Consider the following 25539-nt stretch of genomic DNA (forward strand, 5'->3'; position numbering starts at 1 on the left):
ATAGGATTACATAGTAAGCATTATGTTTGAAAAAATGATCTCGAACTTGGATTTGATGATTACTACTACTACTAGATACAGATTAACAGATTTGGAAGGGACCTTGTAGGTCATCTAGTCCAACCTCCCATCCAAGCAGGAGACCCTACACCATTTCTGACAGATGGCAGTCTAGTCTCTTCTTGAAAGTTGCCCGTGATGAAACTCCCACAGCTTCTGAAGGCAACTTCTGTCCATGGGTTGATTGTTCTCCCTGTCAGAAAAGTTCTCCTTATTTCTAGATAGAAACTCTCCTTGATCAGTTTCCATCCGTTATTCCTTGTCTGGCCTTCGGGTGCCTTGGAAAATAGCTTGGCCCCCCCTCCTCTCTATGGCAGCCTCTCAAACTTGATTGCAGGAAATACGACTGGAATACTCTACCTGACTCTGTGGTTTTTCCCCAAACCCCAAAAACTTTATCCTTAGACTGTCTACTATTGACCTCACCCCTTTCCTAAGAGGTCTGTAGGGGGCGTGCATAAGCGCACCAACGTGCCTACCGTCCCTGTCCTATTGTTTCTTTTATTTTTCTTATATGTATCCATTTCATGTATTCATAACTATGTATATACTTATACCTGTTGTCTAATAATTGTTTGACTAAATAAACAAACAAACAAATAAATAAATATTGGAAGACTGCTATCCTGTCTCCCCTGGTCCTTTTCTTCACTAGACTAGCCATGCCCAGTTCCTGCAACCGTTCATCGTATGTTTCGGCCTCCAGTCCCCTAATCATCTTGGTTATTACTACTAATCAAACAAAGTACAGCATACACATAGATCTCAAATCCCCAAATGCACTCTGCCAAATCATAATTACATTAATTTTTCTACAGTGAAGTTGACCCTAAGATTAAGGGCTTTCTCCAACTTTTTGGCACAAAAGTATTGGTTTCCGTCAAGCGTTCATTGTTTCATCCATTTATTTCTGGAGTTTGTCACCACAATTATTATGTGGCTCTCTTAACAAATTCAGGTCGGTTTGGTTGCTTGTCTTTGACTTTGATGTATGTGTTGCTGTTATCTTTGTTATCTCTTGCAGATGGAATATTCCCCACTTTTTCACCTCAATAACTGAAAGGCCATGGCATTGCCCCAGAGAAAGAAACAGATGTTGGCCCTTCAAGGCCTTCCTTTGACTACATGCATACCAATTTACATCCAATTATTTGCTGGAGGCAAACAAGGGAATGCAGAGATGCAAGACAAGAACCCATGCAAGATCCTGGGTGAAGGAAGATTTATTTCCTCCTCTTTTTCAAAGGCAGGACAAAAGTGTGCTCAATGCAGAGCTCAACCCAAATAATTCCCATTTGCTTTCATTAGAAGGCATTCCAAATATGATCACAGAAGCAACAGGACAAAAGTAAAATCTCTCTCTTATGAAAAACTTCTTCTTCCCTTGCTTCTTTTTTTAAATCTTTTATAGGGCAAAAAAAAAATAATTCCCTACAGATGGCAAAAGGGTTCTTCTTTTGTGCAGCACCCCAGTGATTTAGTAGTTTTCTGTAATTTTTCTTTTGGGGAAAGGACTTTTTCTTTCTCTTTTCTCTTTTCTCTTTTCTCCTTTCTCCTTCCTCCTCCTCCTCCTCCTCCTCCTCCTCCTCATCTTTTCTCCTCATCTTTTCTCCTCCTCATCTCCCCTCCTTCTCCTCCTCCTCCTCCTCTTCCTCCTCTTCTCTTTTCCACCTCTTTCTCCTCTTCCTTTTTCTTCTGTCTCCTGTCCTCTCCTCTTCCTCCTCATCGTCCCCTCCTCTTCCTCCTTGTCTCCTTTCCTCCTTCTTCTCCCCATTGTTGTTTCCTCCTCTTCTTCCTCCTACTCATCTCCTTTCCGCTTCTTCCTCCTCTTCCTCCTCCTCTTCCTTTTTCTCCTTCTCCTGTCTCCTGTCCTCTCCTCATCTCCTCTCCTTTCCCTCCTCCTCATCTCCTCTTTTCCTTCTTCTCATCATCTCTTCTTCCTCTTCATCCTCATCTCCTCCACCTCCTCCACCTCCTTGTGCCTCGTGTCTCCTCCTCCTCTTTGTGTCTCCTCCTCATCCTCTTCCATCCTCTTCCTCTGTATGAAGAAACTTCTCACAATCTTCCTGTTCAAACGGACTCATTGAATGCCCCTTATTTATGGCTTCATTTCAGATTTTCCTTTTCAAATATACAACAAATAAACCCCCAGAATCGGGGGGGGGGGGTTCCTATCCCTTGCAAAGAAAGAGTCACTGAGAAGCTGGAGAAAGGCTGCCTTAGGTGAGAAGACCAATGAAAATGGTGACTCATTCAGGAGAGGCTACCGAGTAGAGCATAGCAAGTTAAATTTACAGTCTCTGTTCTAGAATTGGGAGAACAGGATTATCAGAGGGATACAATCAAGATCAAGGGAAGTACTAATACCACTCTGTAAAGCCTTAGTAAGACCACACCTAGTGTACTGCATCCAGTTTTGTTCACATTGTAAAAAAGATGTTGAGACTCTAGAAAAAGTGCACAGAAGAGCAACCCAGAAGATTAGGGGACTGGAGGATAAAACATACAATGAACGGTTGCAGGAACTGGGTTTGGCTAGTCTAGTAAAGAGAAGGACCAGGGGAGACATGATAGCGGTCTTCCAATATATGAAGGGCTGCCACAGGGAGGAAAGGGATCAAGCTATTTTCTAAAGCGCCTGTAGGCTGGACAAGGAATAATGGATGGAAACTGAACAAGGAGAGATTTAACCTGGAAATAAGGAGAAACTTTCTGACAGTGAGAACAATCAACCAATGGAACACCTTGCCCTCAGAATTTGTGGGAGTGCCATCACGTGAGACTTTCAAGAAGAGATTGGACTGCCGACTTCTGGTTTGGGCTTCTTCGGCGACGGACCGAAATCGTGATAATCCGCGGTTTTGATCCATGTTTGCAGCTGGAGCGCCTGAGCCTCCCGATTCAGGGCTGAAGCCACCCTCTACGGGTGGCTTCAGCCCCGAATCCGGGAGGCTCAGGGCGCTCCAGCTGCAAACATGGATCAAAACCGCGGATCAGTGGGGTTGAGGAGAGCCACATATCTCCTCCTCGGCTGGCCATTACTCCCTTTCCCAAAGGCGGTTGCAGCAGTGGTCAGAAATGGCCACCTCAAAGAAGAACCCAACCGGACAAGATTGTGCAGGAAGAAGTTTAAAGGAGAAAGGTTGACTGACCAGGTTGAATAGAGAACACCTATTTAAGGTATCTGGAACCTGAATTTTAAAGACTAATACTATTCCTAAAAAAGAATTTAAGCTGCGAAAGAGAAAGGGAAAGGAAACAGAATTGGCTTTTTTTTCCTCTAACATCGACAGTTTTAACTGACTTGGAACATTAAGAAGAAGAGATTCGAATAAGAAATTGATACTAATCCACTTTGACATTAATAGGCTATTTCTAGCTTCAAATAAAGTGTCAAAGGGATAAAGATTCTTGGATAATTTTAAAACTTTCTTTTTTAAAAAAGAAAGAAAGCAGCGGAGGGAAAAAGGAAAAAAGAGGGTGGAATTTGGAAAATGGAAGAGACCACCTGGAATTGATAGTGGAATTTTAACAAGGCTTGCAAAAGATACATTGTAGCTGAAACTTTGTTAGAAGAGAACAAAGCCCCTGGAAAGAGAAAGTGAGAAAAGAAGCAAGAAATAGTTTTGGATTATTGGATGATTCCTGGAACTTTGAATGGAGGATCCTAATGAAATAAAATAAAATCAATTGGGGGTCGTTTAATTTTTTTTTTTTTTAAATGGCATCACTCCTCGAAGAGTTAAAAATGAAACTTAAAGAGCAAAAAGAAGAAGCACAAGATGGAAGAGGATCTTTTGGCTTCGTATTTCAATTTTTAGAAATGGAGATCTTGAACTATGAAACACAACAAGAAACGCTGGCAGAACAAGAAGGGCAGGACAACGAAGAAGCCATCTTCAATGACCAAGCAATTTTAAGCGGGGTAAAAAAAGGGAAAGGGGGTTAAAAACTTAAGTACTGAAGCAACAACCCAAAAAGAGAGAGTAATTTGAAAAGTAATCATCATATCTGGAAGAAGCAGAAGGGAGGATCACAGAATCAGATAGAAAAGGGAATAAAAAGGGGAGGGAGAAGAAGAGAGGGAAGAGGGAAAGGAAAAGAAGCTACAAAAGACGGAAACAAGATATAGAGGTACAAGAAAAACTGAGTCTGCACTGAAAAATAGAAGCTTCAATCCTAAGGAAGGTTCAGCTCTGCTCTCAGGCCACTTCTGGATACCACCCTCCTGAATACCACCCCGGACTGGGCCTCAGGGAAGCCTCCTGGGAGGGGTGGATGGGGTGGGGAGGGGCCAGCCAGTGATGAGATTTGCCAGTTCTCTGAACGATGCAGAATCGTAACAACCGGTTCTATAGAACTAGTCCGAACTGGTAGAATCCCACCCCTGGGATTGGACTAGAAGACTTCCAAAGTCCCTTTCAATCATGTTATTCCATGTTCTAAGTACTGAATTGATTACTAGAGAAATTTTTTTTCACAGGCAGAAAGTGTCTTCTTCCAGGACTTAAGAACCCCCAAAGGAATCAATAGCTAAAGCCGATGTACAAATGCTACTGTGTATTACACACCATGGATTCTCTACCATGGAATGAAATACTCTTAAAACCAATAGATCTCTCTCATTGAGAAAGGCAACAAAATGACTTAAGGAAAGAAGAAAGAAAGAAAGAAAAGTTCTTTCAGTGAATATTGGCATGAATCTCCAGAATGAAACAAAAGTCTGTGAAAAGAAAGAAAGAAAGAAAGAAAGAAAGAAAGAAAGAAAGAAAGAAAGAAAGAAAGAAAGAAAGAAAGAAAGAAAGAAAGAAAGAAGGAGGGAGGGAAGAGAGGGAAAGGAAGAAAGAAAGACAGACAGACAGAAAGACAGAAAGAGAGAGGGAGGGAAGGGAGGAAGGAAGGAAGGAGGGAGGGAGGGAGGGAGGGAGGAAGGAAGGAAGGAAGGAAGGAAGGAAGGAAGGAAGGAAGGAAGGAAGGAAGGAAGGAAGGAAGGAAGGAAGGAAGGGCCTTATAAACTAAGGTCCAAACAATGAATGGAAAATTCGGGAAGGTTCTTAGTTACTTGCTAACTTACAAACTAACTTACAAAAGATGTTATGCTAAAGGAAAATAGTGGTCACTGTAAAATTATTCGTACTATTCTGAATTTATTAGCTGATTAGGAAGTTGCTAGCACTTCAAAGCTGGGTTACTTTTTCTTACAACAGTTCTAGGATTTGTCAGTTCAAAAATTTTCTTCTGTAGATTGACCAGACAAGAAGTTTGCATGCAAAAAGGCCTTGAGGGGTATTAATGCTACTATATGGCATTCCTTTCAGTCTAGCTAATTCCTTCTTAAATTCCTACTTAACACAACCAGCAGAGGAAGCTTATGGAGATGTTACTAAAACAGCCTCTGTTCCTAGCACGTACAGTCATCTCTAAGGGGTGAGAGGAACAGGCTAAAACTGTGACATAGAAGCAACATCCCTCAACTCTTTCAAAAAGTAATCAAACTGCAGATTGCCCTATTATTATATTTATTTCCATATATAAACTGGTTCCCCCCACTTTTATTGGACTGTACCAGAAGTGGTATTCAGCAGGTTCTAGCCAGTTCTGGAGAACCAGTAGTGGAAATTTTGAGTAGTTCAGAGAACTGGAAAATGCTACCTCTGACTGGCTCTGCCCCCATCTCTTCTCTGCCTCCCATTGAGTCCTAGCTGATTGGCTGGGTCTCCTTTGGTTGCCTTGCACAGGAGAACGGAGCTGGAAAGCAGGTTAGTGGGGTGGGGAGGGAATGGGGATTTTGCAGTATCCTTCCCCTGCCATGCCTACCAAGCCAGGCCCACAGAACAGTCTGCCAGCAGAAATGGTAACCATGCTTTAGTGTGGAACACCTACCTCTTTTGAGTCCATTTGACTTAAAGTAGTCTGGTTAAGGGACACGGTGGTTCAGGGGCTAAGACACAGAGCTTCTTTCTTGATCAGAGAGGTCAGCAGTTCGGCGGTTCGAATCCCTACCGCCATGTAATGGAGTGAGCTCCTGTTACTTGTCCCAGCTTCTGCCAACCTAGCAATTCGAAACCATGTGAAAAATGCAAGTAGAAAAATAGGGACCCCTTTGGTGGGAAGGGAACAGCGTTCCGCGCGCGTTTGGCATTTAGTCCTGCCGGCCACATGACCACGGAGACGTCTTAGGACAGCGGTGGCTCTTATTTGGCTTTGTAACGGAGATGAGCACCGCCCTCTAAAGCCGGAAACGACTAGCATGTATGTGCGAGGGGAACCTTTACCTTTACCTAGCCTGGTTAGAATCCCAGATGCCTGATATCTCTACCATTTCCCTTGGCACCTATCAGTCTGCAGGTCTTATTAAATTAATTTGACTTTACATAATTCTGATATTTTAACTACTGTAGGGAATATTTCCTCAACACAGAATTTCTATGAATTCTTGAAGGGAGATGACCGCTAAAGGAGAAGTTCCCACAAGTGATCGTAATGAAGGCCCAGCTCTGAAGGAAAACCTCGTCTACAGAAGTTCCCTGTTTTGGTACCCTCTCGCTCCAGAAGTGCCTCAATATCCTTCCACATGTTCTGCACAGCCATCAAAAAGTGTCCTGTTCAAACTGCCCCTCGGTGGCTGATTGTTGATGTCGGATTTGTGGATAAACATCTTGTATTGTCTATAGTTGCTGATCACTTTCATTAGTTTGCCTTTACAGATGGATGTTTTCCAATAAACAATCACAGTTTCCAAGTTCTGTCCTATCTTGTCCTATTAAATATATTTTATAATATAATAAATGTAATATAATATAAAATACATTCTATTTTATTTTACATTATATTTTACATTCTATTCTTTTCTGTTCAAATCTATCCTATTGTATTCTAGATTCTATCCTAACCTACATTTTATTCTATCCTAACCTACATTTTATTCTATCCTAACCTACATTCTATTCTATTCTATTCTATTCTATTCTATTCTATTCTATTCTATTCTATTCTATTCTATTCTATTCTATTCTACTCTATTCCATTCCATTCCCTATTCTATTCTATTCCATTCCATTCCATTCCATTCCATTCCATTCTCTATTCTATTCTATTCTATTCTATTCTATTCTATTCTATTCTATTCTATTCTATTCTATTCCATTCCATTCCATTCCATTCCATTCCTTATTCTATTCTACTCTACTCTACTCTACTCTACTCTACTCTACTCTACTCTACTCTACTCTACTCTACTCTACTCTACTCTGTTCTACATTCTATTCTATTCCCTCTCCAAAAGTTAATGTGGCCAAGAATAATAATACTTTGTAGATCTGTGGCTGAAATGACAGAGACTCAACCAATTTAAGTAAACTATGTGGCTTTAAGAAAAAAAAAGGAAAAAAAAAACTGGCCACAGGTCTATGATAGTCATCACTATAATACACATATAGATGAGGGGCACATCACTATGTAATCACTATTAGAGCATGCAATATCGCATTCATTAACACTGAATTAACGGGTTGATGGCTGTTATTTTTCTCTCATTCTCGGAGGCCTCCCAGCTTCATGGGTAGAGTTTCGATAATATCTCAAAAATCTGGACTAGCGCTTTCAGATCGGTCCTGTGCTACACCCTGAATAAAACCGAGCACGCACAGATCCTAAGCTTCTTGTGCATGCTACTCGTCTTCGCAACGAACAGCCCATGTGTGCATATATCCAAGGACAAGATGAATGCTTCAAAAGATCAAATGGTTTGAAGGAGCAAAATGCAGCCTGTAAGAACCAAGTAGCCACATGCCGGCCAACTTTGCCAGGCACCAAATAGCACCCAACTGTCTGAAATGCTGCCCATGAGCCATTTCACTTGAGTGCTCAGTCTAATCCTGCCGAGGAAACCAAGAATTCAGGATGCACCAGCCTATGGATTGCCTTGTTTCATTGCATCCCATTTTCCACTAGAGGTCAGCCTTCTCCAGAATCCACAAAAAAAAAAAAAAAACCCAGCCAGATTCCTTCTTCCCAAATGAAATTGGCTGTTATTTCCACTTTTGAGTTTCTTAACAAAGATTCCTTCAGAGCCACAAACTACAGTCTCACACCTCTTTTCTCTCCCCCTTGTTTTAGAGGAAAAAGAAAGGAAGGCAGCCTGCTTATGAAAGAACCACTGTAAACCTTCTGGCTAAGGAGAAGAAAGGAGATTTGCCTGCGTCGAAAACTATACTTTACGTTCTTTTATGGGGTTGCCGCAGAGAGACTGCCGGGCGGCTGGCAGGGTCTCCCCTTCCTCTGCTTTCAAAAGGATATTTGGTTCTTGTTCAGCATCAGAGTGTGGAGATGTGGCAAGCTGGGCAAGCGAAGGTCACTTTCAAGAAGATTGTTGTCAAGAATGAGCTCTTCCAAGCAGCTGAAGGCCTGCAGTCCTTCCAGGGATCTGCAACAAGGAAGGAGAAAACACAAAACAAACACAAAATGACCCTCTAGTCAAACCAAGAGCTTGATGATGAGCTGAAGTAAATATATTTTTTTTTTAAAAAAAAAGGTTTGAAACGGAACCCGGAAGAAGAATTTGGGTTTCTGGCCTGTCAGGAAGGCTGAATGACAAGAATTAGTGGGGAAAGTCTGCAACACATCGCTCACTTCCTGGCAGTATGAAAGATGGAGGTCGCTTAGTGAATAGCCAAGATCCCAAACCAAAAAAATAAAAGGCTCAGATATGAGCCCTGGGAGGATGAATTTGTCAACGTCTCGTGCCTTCAGGCACCCCAGCCCCTCCTGACCCTCAACCTTCATTCCCAAGACAAATAACTCTGTCACACTTCACCTTCATTCTCAGGACACAAATTTAAGTTGTCATCCATCATTTCTGACATGGAATATCATAGCCACTAACAATAATAAATTCAACTTCAGGAATTGTTCTCAGCAGCATTTCACTCTCTCTCTATAGAAACACACACACACACACACACACCACACACACACACACACACACAGCTCCAGCCTTTTCTGCTAGCTTTTCAAAGGCACAAAAGAGTCAGCATTGGAGAAGAAATGCAGAATGACTTCACACCACCTAACGAAGAACAGATAATCCCTTTGCCTGACAAATAATTACCTGTGCACTCACGCCAACCTAGATCAGCATAACCCCTTATTGAAAGAAGCAGGCTATATATATATAGTGAATATATATGAATGCCATACATGTAAGCACCCGTGAAAACTTAAGAAAATATATATATATATATATATATATATATATATATATATATATATATATATATATATATATATATATATATATATATATATATATATATATTCTTAAGTTTTCATGGGTACTTACATGTATGGCATTCAGCTTTGTTCGAGTATTTTCGCATGTCAACACACACACACACACATACACATACATACATACATATATATATATATATATATATCAACTAGGGCAACACAACTCACTCTCAAGGGTTGTAAACAAAGGAGACTTGTAAATAAACAAAGCAGTCTTGGTAGAATCGTAGCAGGCCAGAAACCCCGGGTCTGACACTTTCCAAGGATGATGATTTCGGCATTAACTCATGATTCCATCCATGGCTTTGCGAGTTCCCACAGGCCGTGTGGGAGAAGCACCCCATCAATCAAATCAGAACCAGCATGTTATATGAAGCATGCACATCAATGCACATTTGCAACTTGGTCACCTACCCAACACCTAGTTCTGCTGAGAGGGGTTGACGTGACAGCTGAGCTCATCTGCCTACCAGGAAGGAGAATCACCACTTAATCTCTGTCTCACCGTTTTATAGACAGTGATGGCTAAAGAAGATGGAGGAGGAGACTGTTTATTCACCACCCAGTGACATTATTTCCTCTCTTCAGCATCCTTCATCAAGGCCTACAGAAGACATTCTGTTCTGACCTGGGCTTCCCAAGATCATGAAGCAGAATCCTCATCCTGATAAACCTCCTTTTATTTAGGTTAAAGTGAATTCCTCTCCAGCAAAGTCCCAGCTAACAGTCTTTCAAGAGATTTCACAACTACAGACCTTTATCAGGCTTGGAGAGCTGCCAGGCCGATATCTTCCAAACGCTACTCTGTAGCAGACAATACTTGGCAAGGAGTCAGGAACAGAGCTTCACCCGAATGAATTGAACTAATTGTCTCCTGCAAACACCACTCCCCTTTTGCTCCTCTTTATTCCCTATGGGAGGGGGCCATTCACCGTCCACCTGTGCCTTTACTCCCAAGTCGACCCTTAACTGTTCTCTTCCCCTGGCAGCTCTGTGCATGTGCACACTGGGAACAGGCTCCAGCTGTTCTTCTGCCCCACTGGTGTCCGACTCCGAAGGCAGCTGATAACTATTGGATGGCCCTGGCCCCATCTTTGCCTCCAATGCAAAGCCTTCCCCAAACTCCTGGACTGGCCCATGTTCCTCCCCAACCTCCTCACTGTCTGAGTCTGCCTCCAGCTCGACTGTCTGCTGGCTGGCCACAACACGTTCTCCATTAGGAATATACAAGAGAGACCATCAGTCACAGTGGCACCTCCCCTCTGAAATCCCATGTGCTACTTTGACAGAACAAGCCACCAATGGGCCAGAAAGTGAAATGGAAGTAAATGAAGATCTGGAATTAAAAAGTTTGGAACAGTAGAAAGACAAAAGGAACCAAGGAGGCTATTGCACACAGGAGAGAGAGTAAAGGAAACTTAAAACAAAATTTATTTTTCTAAGGGACTTGAATTATGCTGTCTACAGGAATGCAGGGAGAAACATCTCTCAAAACTAATGATTAAGGAGATGACTCAATTAGTATGTCAGAAAGGACAGATACGTGTGTACATATAACCCATTGTGGATGTACACAGAGACAATAGGTATTTCATGACAACTCAATTTTGGGGGGAAAAAGAAAAGAATACAAAACCACTGAGTTCCAATGAAGAGAGGAGTATGCTTAAAACTGTAACACCAGGATTATAATTAAGTTATATTTTCAAATAACAGAATAATATACTTGGAAGGGACCTTGGAGGTCTTCTAGTCCAACCCCCTGCTCAGGCAGGAAGCCCTGTACCATTTCAGACAAATGGTTGTCCAATCTCTTCTTAAAAACTTCCAGTGTTGGAGCATTTACAATTTCTGGAGGCAAGTTGTTCCACTGGTTAACTGTTCTGTCAGGAAATGTCTCCTTAGCTCTAGGTTGCGCCTCTCCTTGATTAGTTTCCATATAAGCTTCTTGTCCTGTCCTCTGGTGCTTTGGAAAATAGGTTGATTCTATTAATTTTGGCTTATTCCTGATTAAATTTGGGTTATAATTTGTCATTGTATTTAACTGAGTACAATTAACCCAATTGGCATCTATTCTTACTGCCACATTACATAGTTGAGTTTGAGGACTCTGATGCCCTGATTCCAGATTACAAACACTAACGTATGCAAATAGATTGCAGCGATTCATTTTCAAAAAGGTCATTTTTTAAGGTAATATAGAAGATGACCCAGCTGAGCCTGAGGGAGGCGTCAAACGTATCATCAGTTTAGAGTCTCTATGATCCTGTAAGAGATCTAAGTCCAGACCCCCTTGAAGTCCATTGACTCTTATCTGGTACCAATTCTAATGTCAACCTATTTTCCAAAGCACCTGAAGGCCAGACAAGGAATAATGGAGGGAAACTGATCAAGGAGAGATTCAACCTAGAAATAAGGAGGAATTTTCTGACAGTGAGAGCAATCAACCAATGGAACGGGAAGTTGCATTCAGAAGTTGTGGGAGCTTCATCACTGGAAGCTTCCAAGAAGAAACTGGACTGCCATCTGTCAAAAATGGTGGAGGGTCTCCTGCTTGGGTGGAGGTTGGACTAGATGACCCCCAAGGTCCCTTCCAACTCTGTTATTCTGTTATATTATTATACTCTCTAAAGCAGGAGTCGCCAACCTTTTGGACCTCAGGGACAACCAAACTCATAATTTTAAATCCCGCAGACCAGAGAAACTGGGAAAATCCCCCAAAAAGTCTGCTAGAAAATTCCCCACCCCATTTTCCTACTGATTGATCTTTTTTAAAAAAAATTGGGATCGCAGGATACCGTCTCCAACTCCATTCTCAGGGGGAGAGAGAGAAAGAGAGAGACTTTTGGCTTCATGCAAGGAAAACAGCAGAAGCAGCAGAAATCTTTCTTTCTCTCCCCCAAACTCCGCCAGAAATAAGTCTTTGTGAGACTTGTTGCACTGACACAGCCTCTTGGAGCAGGATGCCTTGCAGGGTCCCAAAGACTAATTGGCAGAGTTTGGGCGAGAGAAAGAAAGACTTTTGCTGCTTTCCTTGCGTGCAGCCAAAAGCAGAAGAAGAAAGAAGTGGAAAAAAGCAACCCAGTGGCCAGACGAGGCGCATGGGGCACATAGGAAAAGTTCCCCCCATCCTTTCCACCCTCCCCTCACTACCTCATGTTGTTCTCAATGCAAGCAATGCAAGCCTTGTGTTCCCACGGGCCATGTGGGTGGCGCAGCCTTATGTTCCCGTGCAGCCTGGATTAATTGCTTTGGGGGTGACATTTCTCTGCGGACCACCAAAATTTTCTCACAGACCACCAGTGGTCCCTGGCCCACTGGTTGGTGACCACTGCTCTAAAATATTCTAAACTTTTTTTTGTAAATCACATAGAAGAACATTCACTCCCCAAAATTACTTTTAGATTATAACAGACTTTTATTACATAGCAATGCCCAGCCTTTCTCTATAAAATGTCCATGGTATGGTTATATCCAATATTCAGGATATTACTAAATAATAGTTGTTGGGGTGGTTGTTATAATTATTATTTTCACATTTTCAAGTTCAAGTTTCAGGAAAGGCCAACAGTCGCTCAGCGCTACTGAACTTTAGTGCATACCAAAGAAAATGACCTTTGCTGGGGTTCAGTTTCAAAACAGACACCATTATTGAAACCTCTTATACAAATATGCAAATATAATACCCTTAAGAGCACCTGCGAACCATCAGCAAGATGGTCAAAAGAGCAAAAAAAATTTTTTTTAAAATAAAACCTCCCAAAATGGCTGGACAGATGGCACACAACCTCACTCAAAGGGGGAGAGAGAGAAAGAAAGAAGGCATCTGGTAACACATTTTAAACCAGAGCAGGGAAAACCGTTTCCCAAATCTTTCTTCAAATCTAGCCAGCATCTGATTTTTTGAACCTCTGGACTTTTTATCCGCTTCAGCTTCCTGCCTCCTGTGCAGAGATCAGCCCAATGAACAAGTGTTCGCCCCAGAGGCTGTGAAACTGGCTGCGGGGTAAATGCTTTGGCAGAGAAATGTTTTTCAAGGAGACTGGATTAGCCTCCCTCCTGGGCTGGATATTAGGAATCTGCTTTTCCGGCATGTGGGATATTTCTCTTATTAATAACTCTCTCCAAAAAAACAACAACTGGGAAGCTTACAAGCAGAGGGTCTGCCTGTCTTCCTGTCCTCCTGTCTGTCTTCCTGCCTGCCTGACTTCCTGTCTTCCTGTCTGTCTGCCTTTCTGCCTGCCTGCCTGCTCACCTGCCCATCCATCCATCCATCCATCCATCCACCTATCTATCTATCATTTGTCTGCCTGCCTGCCTACCTGTCCGTCCATCCGTCTATCTATCCATCCATGCGTCTATCTATCCTCTGTTGGTCTGCCTGCCTACCTGTCTGTCTGTCTTAGTGAATTAAAAGCAGCAAGGCCCCAGTTCAATGCTGTGAATGGTATCCCGGCTTAGGGAGCGGTGTCAGTTAGACTGTCTCCCTGCTTGGCTTAAAGGCTAATCAGCCTCACTCAAATGCCTCGCAGGTTGATCTCTTCCCTGCTCTAATGACAGGAAAGCTGCCCATTATCTCGCCCACAGGTACCATCTCGCTTACCTCGTTGCCAGCCTCCCTCCTACCCACCCACCCACCCCCAGAGGGGAGCCAACGGTTGCCAAGAGATTTCCCTCCGTGCTGTTTCCAAAGTCACATCAAAATGACAAAACATCACAACGCATTCAGCTCTGCCTGATTCCGGGCAGAAAGAACTTTACGTTTCCACTGTAATTAACCCTATCCTCGTTAAGATAATTATGATCAAGCTCTCTGTCACAGCTAATAGCGCAGCATCATTGCCCCATGGCTCACGCTTTGCCCTCATTAGCTTACAAAAACACTGTGCTGAGCAAGCAAAGCAGTTCCAACCTTCCTAGGGATTTAGGGACTCCTGCAGCCAAAGACGGAAAAAAAGGCCTGTCGAAAGCAACCGTCTTCCAAAGCTTTCTGCCTGCCTTGAAGTCCTTGAACTAATCGGGAAGTCGGCCTTCTGTGTAGCCACATCTCATAATTGGGTCATCATCGGAAGTGGGATTCTTTCTTCGCTTCACTTTTATCCTGAAGTAGTCTTGGAGGTGGCAATTTCTTGGGGAGGCCTGTACGGCAAACGCCAATCGACACCCGGTCCTGGTGTGCCAAATTGGGCAGAGGGGTTTTGATTTCTGTATAAGTGGAGGGGGGTGCAGTGGAAAACCAGCCAGGAGACGGCGTTAAATTTAAAAAGGAAGCAGAACTGTAAGTAGTGCTATTTTTTTTAAAAAAAAATAATCATCAAAAGGATATAAACTTCCTCATTATTCAGCTCCAATCAGCCTAGATGGGTAAACGTTGATTACATTTATATATTATGCCCCTGACACTTAAGGGAAGATATAAAATATTTAACACTTTCCAAAGTTGCGGTCAGGGGCCTTTCTCGGAACGAATTTCTGCTTCTTGTCCCCAAGCGGCCAATTCCCTACACTGAGAGAATACATATCTACATTTTCTTTCTGAAGCACTTTTTTAAATTAAAAAAAAAAATGCTTGAGCAGAGGGATGAGATGGAGAAGGTAATGAAATGGGCAAAATTGCCACCCATGTGCATTGCTCTTTTAATGCTCTCAAACTAGTTGCCAAAATCACATTTGGCATGTGGGAAAAAAATCCACTGTCCTTGAGAAAAACTGATCGCCTAAGCCAACTCGCCATGGCCGTCTTGTTCAAGCCAACTTGCCCCAGCACAGCTCACCAAGGCCAACTAGCCATGGCCAACTTGCCCTGGGGCAACTCACAATGGCCAACTTGCCATGGCCAACTTGCCCCAAGAAAACTTCCATGGCCAACTTGCCTCAGCACAACTTGCTATGGCCAACTCACCACGGGACAACTTGCTCCAAGAAAACTTGCCATGGCCAACCACTCAGTCTTTGTATTATGTTATTTTGGTTAAGGGAATAAATAATTGTGGTGTTGGAGAAGACTCTTGAGAGTCCCTTGGACTCCAAGGAGATCAAATGGGTCAATCTTAAAGGGACTCAACCCTGACTGTCCTTTGGAAGGACAAATCCTGAAGCTGAAGCTCAAATATTTTGGCCACCAAAAGAGAAGTGAGGACTCCTTGGAGAAGACCCCGATGTTGGAAAAGATGGAAGGCAAAAGGAGAAAGGGAAGGTAGAAGTTGAGATGGTTGGGTAGTGTCATTGATGCAAAGGACATGATTTTGGGCAAACTCCAAGAGACAGTAGAGGACAGTGGCATGTTGTAGTCCATGGGTTCATAAAGAGTTGACTGAGCAACAGCAAAAACAATAATAGCAAACAATAAATTAAGCACTGGAATGCAAAGAAAAAAATGCTGTAGAAAAAAAATAAAATAAAGGTGCAGATCAGATTTGCCTGGGAAAGACAAACTACTGGGGTTTACCATGCTGGGGCTTTCCAGAAAGGGAACAAGGTTTGTTTTAGGTTTTCAGAGACAGCTTTTCAGAGAACCCAGATTTATGTATGAATGTTGGCCAGTAGAAATAGATCTTGGCTACTAAGGTTGCATTGTGTATTTTGACAGTAAAGCTCCACTTTCCTGGACCACGAGGCAACAACAACAATAATGTAATAATGATGATGATGATGATTATTATTATTATCATCATCATCATCATCATCATCACCATAACAACAATAACAACTGCCTATATACTCAGATGACAAATGCTAACTTAACAGCTCTTAGGTCCTTAGTTAGGAGTTGAACTGTTAAGATTTTATCAGTCCCAGACTGTGAAAATAATAATAATAATAATAATAATAATAATAATAATAATAATAATAATAATAATAATAGTAGTAGTAGTAGTAGTAGTAGTACAGAATTTAAACAGACAGTTATTAGAGTTCAGAAGACAGACATCTGAATTCAAACAGACAGGCACCTGCCCCATAAAAACCCAGACTTGTCAATAAGAAAGACGAATCAGTCTGAATAGTGGGTGTGGCCATGCCTGGAGACAGCAGAATAAAAGAAAAAGAATTGAAGAAGATAACAAAATACAAAGACCTACAAATAGAAATAGAACAACTGAGGCAAAGGTAAGCAAGGGTGGTACCAATAGTAATAGGCCTCTTGGGTGCAATCCCAAAACAACTACAGCACCATTTGAATGCCAGTGGCATTGACAAATTCGCCATCAGTCAATTGCAGAAGGCAGCTTTGATTACATCAGCTTCTAATCTTCGATGATATCTGTAACATCGTCAAACATCCATACCTGCCTATCCCAAGTCCTTGGTAAGGACTTGATAGATAGACAAAAATGCTAAATCCAGTCTGAACATCTGGCTGATTGTGTGATTAATAATAATAGTAATAATAGTAATAATAATAGTGATAATAATAATGAATATCCTGATTCTACAAAAACACACCCTATTTGGAACAGCTTATATCCTCCGATGCTACTTTAACAATTCCTAGGTCCTTGGTTAGGACTTGAGCTGACGAGCTACCAACCAGCCCCAAAGGCTGTGAATCTCACCAAAGATTAACCACCACCACAACAACAACAATAATAATAATAATAATAATAATAATAATAATAATAACCCCAATAATTGGGACTTTCAAATACAGATGGATCGACATTTGGAACACAACATGCCAGATATCACAGTTGTCGAAAACCGAAACGTACAATTTATTGATATTGCTGTACCAGGAGATGTCAGAGTCAAAAAGAAAGAACTGGAAAAAAAAATCACAAAATATCGCAACCTAGCCATCAAAACTACACGGTTATGGATGAAACATATAACAGTGATACCCATTGTAATTGGTGTACTAGCTACCATGTCCAAGAATTTTACAAAATACATCAAGAAATTGCAGCTTCCTGCAATGACACCAGTGGAACTGAAAAAAAAATGTGGTACTTGGAACATCATACATTTTCAGAAGATACTTGGTTGATACTCAGGATGCTGGCAGGAACTCATATCAGCCATCAGTGCCAGTCAATGATATTTTTAAATGTGAAGTTGACTGAGTTTCATGTTTAATTAATAAAAGTATATAAGTAGTAGTAGTAGTACAAATAGTAGTAGTAGTCGTCGTAGTAGTAGTAGTAGCAGCAGCAGCAGCAGCACTAGTAGAAGTCAATAAGCAAAATTTCTTTGGGGATTTATGTCATTTGCATAATTTTGTCATTACAGAAACAATGAACTATGCATCAATGTTATGCTATTTATGTAATGATATAATTATGCAAGTAAACCTCATAAAATGATGCAACTGTATCATTTCTGTGATAACATCAAAACAGTCCTCTTTTGGCTTTTCTAGATATTAATAAACTCCTGAAGATGAGGAAGAACCTCAGGACATTTTGCTAACATTGCTGGTCTTGTACGTACAATATGTCTTGGATAGCTGCATTTAATAGCAGAAGTATAATTTTAGAATTACCTTGTACACATCACCTCCTCCCTTTCATGGATGAGGGAGAAGAAGAACAGAGGGAACAAGACAATCAACAAACAGATCAGGCTGAGGAGGAAGAGCTGGAAGGAGGAAGAGAAAGAAATTTATTTTTCTCCCATCTTCCAACACAACCAAGGCTGGGCAGTAGCAAGCAAATTGACGGGCGGCTCAGTGGGCAAACAATAAATGTTTGATGAATGGCCCATCGCTGGACGAATGATGGGCTTCATATGTGCATAATGGAGAGCTGCAGGTGTGGTATTCAGCAGGTTCTGACCAGTTCTGGAGAACCGGTAGCGGAAATTTTGAGTAGTTCTGAGAACCGGTAAATCCCACCTCTGACTGGCCCCGCCAACCCCATCTATTCTCTACCTCCTGAGTCCCAGCTGATTGGCTGGGTCTTCTTTGGTTGCCCTGCACAGGAGAACGGAGCTGGAAATCAGGTTAATGGAGTGGGGAGGGAATGGGGATTTTGCAGTGACCTTCCCCTGCCATGCCCGCCAAGCCATGCCCACAGAACTAGTAATAATTTTTTTTGTATCCCACTCTTTCTAGGGCCTGCACAACTTTTGTGTATCTCAGTGACCAGAATTGGACTCAGTATTCCAAATGTGGCCTCACTAGCGCAATATAAAGTGGTACTATTACTTCTTGTGGTGTTGATGCCAGTGCACTGGTTTTTTTTTTTTAATTATTTTATTTTATTTAGAGTACATCTTCCACTTAACAGTGTGTCGCCTGGGTATAAATACCTTTTGCAGTAACAATTAAAGTTTACATCCATGTTCATTACTTTAGTATTAATTCTCTATTCTTATCTTTTTTTTTAATAATATTTTTTTTTATTTTTTAATAACAAGATAAACATAAACATACATAACAAAATAAACATAAACATACCACAAAAAACATAAAAAGATCCTTCTTCATGAATTTACATACAGTGCATCGATTGGTTTACCACTTTTTTTTGTGCATCCATTTCCTAGTCACTAGTATAATTATATTACATAATAGCTCATATTATCAATCAATAATTGTATAACCTAATATCATCACTAAAAAAAAATCATTTATAATTTTGTTAATTCATATTTTAACGAGATAACTATAGTTTGCTTAATTTATTTTGCAATAAATCATAAGATCATACCAAATCTACCTTAATAATGTTTTATAAAGATAATATTAAGAAAAAAAAAATTTATGCTAAATCTGAATATTCTATCATTATGTTTTATTATCTAACCATTGATAAAAAAGATCCCAAACTTCATAAAATTGTTTATCTTCTTGTTCTCTGATTTCAAATGTCAATTTACTCATTTCAGCACAATCCAATATTTTCTTAATAATTTCTTCTTCTGATGGAGTTTTCTCACTCTTCCAATTCTTAGCAAATACAATCCTAGCCGCTGTTAATATATTTACAATCAAATACTTCAAATTTTTATTATATATATCAGGTAAGATTCCCAATAAAAAAATCTCTGGTTTCAAGTCTAATTCTAATTCTAATTCTCTATTCTTATCTTGTTAATATATACAATATCTTTATTATTATAACACTCCTCTTCTTAACTTGTTTAATTCTATTAACATATTTTCTATATTTCACTAGTCTATTAGCTATTTCTAGCTTTTTCCCTAGCCATCGATAAACTAGTTCCCCTATCTTATAATATTAATTGCAATCTCTTTAATTAATCTCTTTAATTAATTAATCTCTTTAATTGGAAGTGTTAAACTATTCATTTCTGCACATTCTAATATTTTTTTTTGTAAAACATTTTTTTTTATTTTTTAACAACAAACAATCAAACATAAACACAAAACAACAAATAAAATCTTCTTTCACTTGTACAGTGTGTCGGTTGGTACATATTTTTTGTGCACAATATCTATCGTCTTCCCTCTTAGATTTAAATTTATATTCATATTATATTAATCAACTTTCCATATAATGTTATGTTATCATTACATCATCATTAGACTTTAGTTGCAAGTTCGCATTATCCTTTTTGAGCAAATCTCAAATTTATACAAATTCTATCTTATATTATACTTCCTTCCATAATAATCCATTAAAACATATCATTACCATTATTTTATATTTACTATTGTATTATATTTATATTGTAATATATTTCATTTTTCTATCTAACCATTGATAAAATATATCCCATATCTTATAATATTCTTTTTCTTCCTGCTCTCTAATTGCCAGTGTCAATCTACACATCTCAGCATATTCTATTATTTTCTTTATCACCTCCTCCTCTGTTAGAATTTTTTTCATTTTTCCAATTTTGAGCGAATACAATTCTAGCTGCAGTTAAAACGTTAATAATCAAATATGTCAATTCTCTGTTGTAATCTTCAGGTAAGATACCCAATAAAAAATATCTCTGGTTTCAAGTCTATATGTTGTTTTGTCATTTTTTCCAGCCATGTATGAATTTTAAGCCAGTATCTTTTGGCTTCCACACACATCCACCACATATGATGGTATGATCCAGGTATCTGATGACAGCACATTGTAATATTGATGCAGCCTAGAATGGCTTTGGCTTTTTTTTTTTGCGGGGGGTGGTCACTGCTGGGTTGCACTTAGGTGGCTACAAAAATCTAACCATCCTGATATGCAACCAAATGTCACGGTTTGTGCAGAGGCACCTGTTTGGTCCTCAACTCATTGCGCATTGTGCAAACGGAAATCACAAAGGGAATCCTGGAAAGCTCCCTCTACTGAAGAAAGCTTGAACCGAACACCAGGACATCTGACAATGAGCCTCTTGTCCATGCTTGTATCTGAGCGCAGAAAGGAGAGAGAGAGATAGAGAGAGAGAGAGGGAGGGAGGGAGGGAGGGAGGGAGGGAGGGAGGGAGAGAGAGAGAGGCAGAGGCAAGTGAGTGAGGCTGATTATAGTCTGCCTCTCAAGATTCACAGCTTTTCAAGGTAGGAGGTTAATATTCTCACATGTCATTTGGGCCCCGCTAGCGCTACTGATGGCTCATTGAATCAGGCAGAAAATTATTTCCTTCTGCAACAGAGGACATTAACTTCAAAAGAACCCAGCCCGGGTCAAGGCGGCTCTCCAGTTCAATTAATGAGCTGGGATCAGCAGAAGTGGCCTGTAGGTGAGAAGGGACTGAAGCTTTTGACAAAGCAGACTTTTTGGGGGGAGGGGAGGAGGGGGGGAAACACCCCTCTCTGTCTCTCTGTCACCTTCCAGTGCCGAGTTTTATGTCAAGCCATTGCCTCGGGTTGACCTGGCTTAATCCTGGCGGTGTGGGTTTTTTTTCCACTCCCTTGATCTCTGTAATGGGACAAAAGGATCTGCCTGGCTGAACCTCCCTGAAAGCTGTCCCACCAGGCGCTCAGAAGAAGAGCACAAGCCATGATCCGGTTTATTAATCACTGTTTTCTCAGCAAAGGAAGGAAAAGAACCCCACGTCTTAGAGCTATTCCCCAAACTGAACAGGTTAGAGTTCTGCGTAGGAAGGCAGTTTGTTTTTCTTTTTTCTTTTAGAAAAAGGTGCAGAAGTTATAGCCTATTGAAAGCATGTAGAAAATAGGTTAAGTGATTGATTAATGAGAGTTAAACTTTACTATTTTTACTGGTCAATAGAATTGATTGGGGAGAGGACCGGAATATATAGAAACTTGGAAATCAACAGCAGCCCTAGAAAATAATGTGTAATACACACACAATGCCTACCTTTCTATTTATCCTCAAGCTGGCCAAGCAGTTATCCATCCATCCATCCATCCATCCATCCATCCATCCATCCATCCATCCATTCGCTTTTAACTTGCTCTAATAAGAACTGAAAATAGCTTTACCAGATTAAGATATTTAACACATACAAAGTGCTGAATTTGTCACATTTCAAAGCCAAAATGAATAATAATACCAATACCAATGATGCTAGGTTCTGTCAGTTTCTCTTGATTTAAATCTCAGGGAATAGTTTATAAGTAACAACAAAAACTTGCAATTAAATATGAATGTTAACTGATGCTTTAGAAAGTTCAAATGGAATAATAAAAACAACACAATTGGAAGACTAGAGGTCTTCTATCCCACCCCCTGCTGAAGGAGGAGACCCTGCATAATTCCAGAAATTATTGAAGTTACTGTTCACTCATTACAATTGTCTCATTCTCTTACCAAAAACTAAACATAACTAAACATAGCTTTTTAAAGCATTAAAGTAAGCCTTAATTCTTATTGAGGGAAACTGATGCTTGGAAATTTTGGTATTACTAAGGATTATCTGGTTACAGATTAATGCTGGGGACATGTTTTACTAGGAGTTATACAACTTGCATAGGGTGGCCCCAAAGATGAGAAGGCAGTCTGAAATGGAGGTGACAAAGAAGAGGAGTGCCAGAGAAAACAAAGTTTAAAAAAAACCCCACCTGCTTACAGGTTAAAATCAGCTCTTGTGGTTTACTCACCCTTAAGTCCTCTTCTGGCATTGTGAATAGAAGGTACCACAATACAGATATTCTGGATTGAACCACATCAAGTGAACAATGTGTGCATGAGAGAGAGAGAGAAAGATGGAGAACCCAGGACGCCAGATTCATATTCTACCTTTTCCATCAGTATTTCTCAACATTGGCATGCACTTCAGCTCCCAGAATGTCAAAAGTTGAAGTTCACACATCTCACAGCTGCCAAAGTTAAGACATACTGTTCTACGCTGCTGTTTCCCTAACATTTCAAAGTTGCAGAGTTCGTTTAATGGTCCCCTGCAGTGCAGGGCCACTCGTCTGCAAATTCCCTCTTTTGAAGTTTTTAACCCAAGGCTAAATCAACAAAAAACATTTGCTCACTCCATTCATAAACATTCTGTTTGACACTCTCTAAATATTGTGCATGGGCCCTAGCGTCTTCACCTCCTCCAAGTGTTTTTTTCCCCATCTGTTCAACCTCTCTTCCTTTTTCTTTCTTCTTCTTCCTGCACTTTCTTAGGCCACCTTTTTCACCCAGAAAATTGCTGTTCTTATTCCTACCATAAATTCCTTTTCTAGGTGACTTAACTTCATTCCCAGTTTTCTAGGGAATGTTCAATGGGTATTTAGAAACAGTTGGTATTGGCACAATTTATTTATTTATTATTCACGTGCACAATTCATTCAAACAATTTCTATAGCTTCTCTTCTCATAATGCAGAAGTGGCTCAAGTAGGCGAATAAGGATACAGTCCAAACCAAACCAAGATTACAATGTAAATGATAGCCCAAACCAACAAATAAGCATTTAAGGTAAACATATGCATGAATCAAGGCTATGGTTTTTCCAGTTGCAATGTAGGGCTGTGAAAGTTGGACCATAAGGAAGGCTGAGCACCAAAGAATGGAGGCCTTTGAACTCTGGTGCTGGAGAAGAATCCTGCAAGTCCCTCGGACTGCAAGGTGATTACACCGGTCAGTCCTAGAGGAGATCAACCCTGACTGCTCTTGAGAAGGCCAGATCCTGAAGAGGAAACTCATCAGAAGGAAGGCCACTTCATCAGAAGGAAGGAAGGACTCACTGGAGAAGAGCCTAATGTTGAAAAAGATTGGGGGCAAAAGAAGAAGAAGAAGGGGACAGCAGAGAAGGAGGTGGCTGGATGGAGTCACTGAAGCAGTCGGCGTGCGCTTAAATGGACTCCAAAGGATGGTAGAGGACAGGAAGGCCTGGAGGGGTTGCAATGGGTCAGACATGATTTTGCGACTAACAACAACAACAATGTGTGAATCTAAAAACAGTTTCAATTCTAGTTCTAGAACTGGAACAAAGCCAATTGCAAAACAAAACAAATGTAGGGCTGGGTTCATTTAACCTCCAGTCCAAAAACCTGGGAGAATGACGAGGTCTTATGAAAGAGTAACATGATTCAGAATAATGGAATTGGAAGGGTCCTTGGAGGTCTTCTAGTCCAATCCCCTACACAAGCAGGAGACCCTATTCTACTCTGGACAAATGGCTGTCCAATCTTTGGGGCCATCCACTTCTTTGGGAGATTTCCCATAGGATAGGCATTGCCATAGAGAAGGCACAAGTCTTAAGTTCCACCAGAGGAGACTCCCAGATAGATGAGCATACCCACCTGCCAGTCCTGGTAGTGTGTATGGATATGATAGGAGATTTAGACATTTCATTTTGCTGATATATGTTCTTCGTTAACAAGACCAGGGTTTCTTTCAAGAACCCACTTGCAAACATAAGATGCATGGACATGAGTGTTCTGACCTAGGCTTCCCAAGATCATGAAGTAGACTCCTCGTCCCGATAAAACCCCTTTTATTTAAGTTAAAGGGAATTCCTCTCCAGCAAAGTCCCAGCCAACTGTCTTTCAAGAGATTTCACAACTACAGACCTTTATCAGACTTGGAGAGTTGCCAGGCTGATATCTCCCAAATGCCACACTGTAGCAGCAATTATTTGGCAAGGAGTCAGGAACAGATCTTCACCCTAAGGATTTGAACTAATTGTCTCCTGCAAACACTACTCCCCTTTTGCTCCTCTTTTATTCCCTATGGGAGGGTTCATTCACTGTCCACCTATGGCTTTACTCCCAATTCAGCCCTTGTTCCTCACTGTTCCCTTCTTCTGGCCACTCTGCACATGTGCACACTGGAAACAGGCTCCAGCTGTTCTTCTGCCCCACTGATCTCTGACTCCAAAGGCAGCTGATAATTGTCCCTGGCCCCATCTCTGCCTCCGATGCAGAGCCCTCTCGTCAGAGCCTTCCCCAGACTCCAGGACTGGCCCATGTTCCTCCCCAATCTCCTTACTATCCGAATCTGCCGCCAGCTCTGCTGGCTGCTGGCGGGCCACAACAATGAATCATTTTCTTGAAGGCTGGTGTTCTAGTTGCACTAAAGGTATAACCCAACTGCCTCTCTAAAAGTCCAGCATGCATGCTCAAAAGGCATATCCAAATTGAAATGCTGATACTGAATAGCTAAATTAAGTGCTCTTGGCCACAATAATCAAAGGAGGGCATCTATTTTAAGAGTGCAGGAATAAATAGGCAGTTGGTTTCATCATCTCATTGTAAATAGTCCACAACAGATAGAAGATGATATAGGTTATGGCCTGGAGAACAGCAGGAAATTACTTTCCCTGCAAAATAGTCTTGTTTAAGTTTAGTCTTAACATGGACAGAATACAGAATAATAGAATCAGAAGGGACTTGGAGGTCTTATGGTCCAACTCCCCCCTCAAGCAGGAGAACTCTATGCCATTCCAGACAAATAGCTATCCAAACTCTTCTTAGACACCTCCAGTGATGAAGCACCTACAACTTCTGGAGGCAAGGTGTTCCATTGCTTAATTGTTCTCACAGGCAGGAAGTTTCTCCTTAATTCTAGGTTGGATCTTTCATTGATGAACTTCCATCCATTATCTCAAGTGCTCGGAAAATAAGATGACTTCCTCTTCTCTGTGACAACACCTCAAGTGTTGGAAAACTGCCATCATGTCAGCGATAGTCCTTCTCTTCATTGGATTAGATATATACCCAATTCAAGGACACAGTCTGAGAAATGCTAAGACTGGTTCCTTGAGAACATCTGCAAGTTTTATAGAGAAGTCAAAGATTCTGTGAGATGGGTTTGGTCCGAAACATCAGAGCTGTGTTTGGATCCTGCATGTTACTAACAGCACATGCATCTCCTGCATTTACTCCCTT

At 40.9% G+C, this 25539-nt stretch overlaps 1 protein-coding gene across 2 annotated transcripts in view; it reads right to left on the reverse strand.

The window, feature by feature from the left end:
- The window catches only part of LRMDA (leucine rich melanocyte differentiation associated), an 810136-nt gene that overhangs the window by 338065 nt on the left and 446532 nt on the right, over nt 1–25539 (reverse strand). For both annotated transcript variants that reach the window (XM_087933832.1, XM_087933831.1), the window contains exon 3: nt 8354–8485. In XM_087933832.1, the coding sequence (XP_087789958.1) occupies nt 8354–8485 (132 nt within the window). The remainder of the gene's footprint in view (nt 1–8353; nt 8486–25539) is intronic.

The sequence above is a fragment of the Pseudonaja textilis genome, chromosome 4 (assembly GCF_049901715.1).
Source record: "Pseudonaja textilis isolate UNSWEBS1 chromosome 4, rPseTex1.2, whole genome shotgun sequence".
Classification (NCBI taxonomy): Eukaryota; Metazoa; Chordata; class Lepidosauria; order Squamata; family Elapidae; genus Pseudonaja; species Pseudonaja textilis.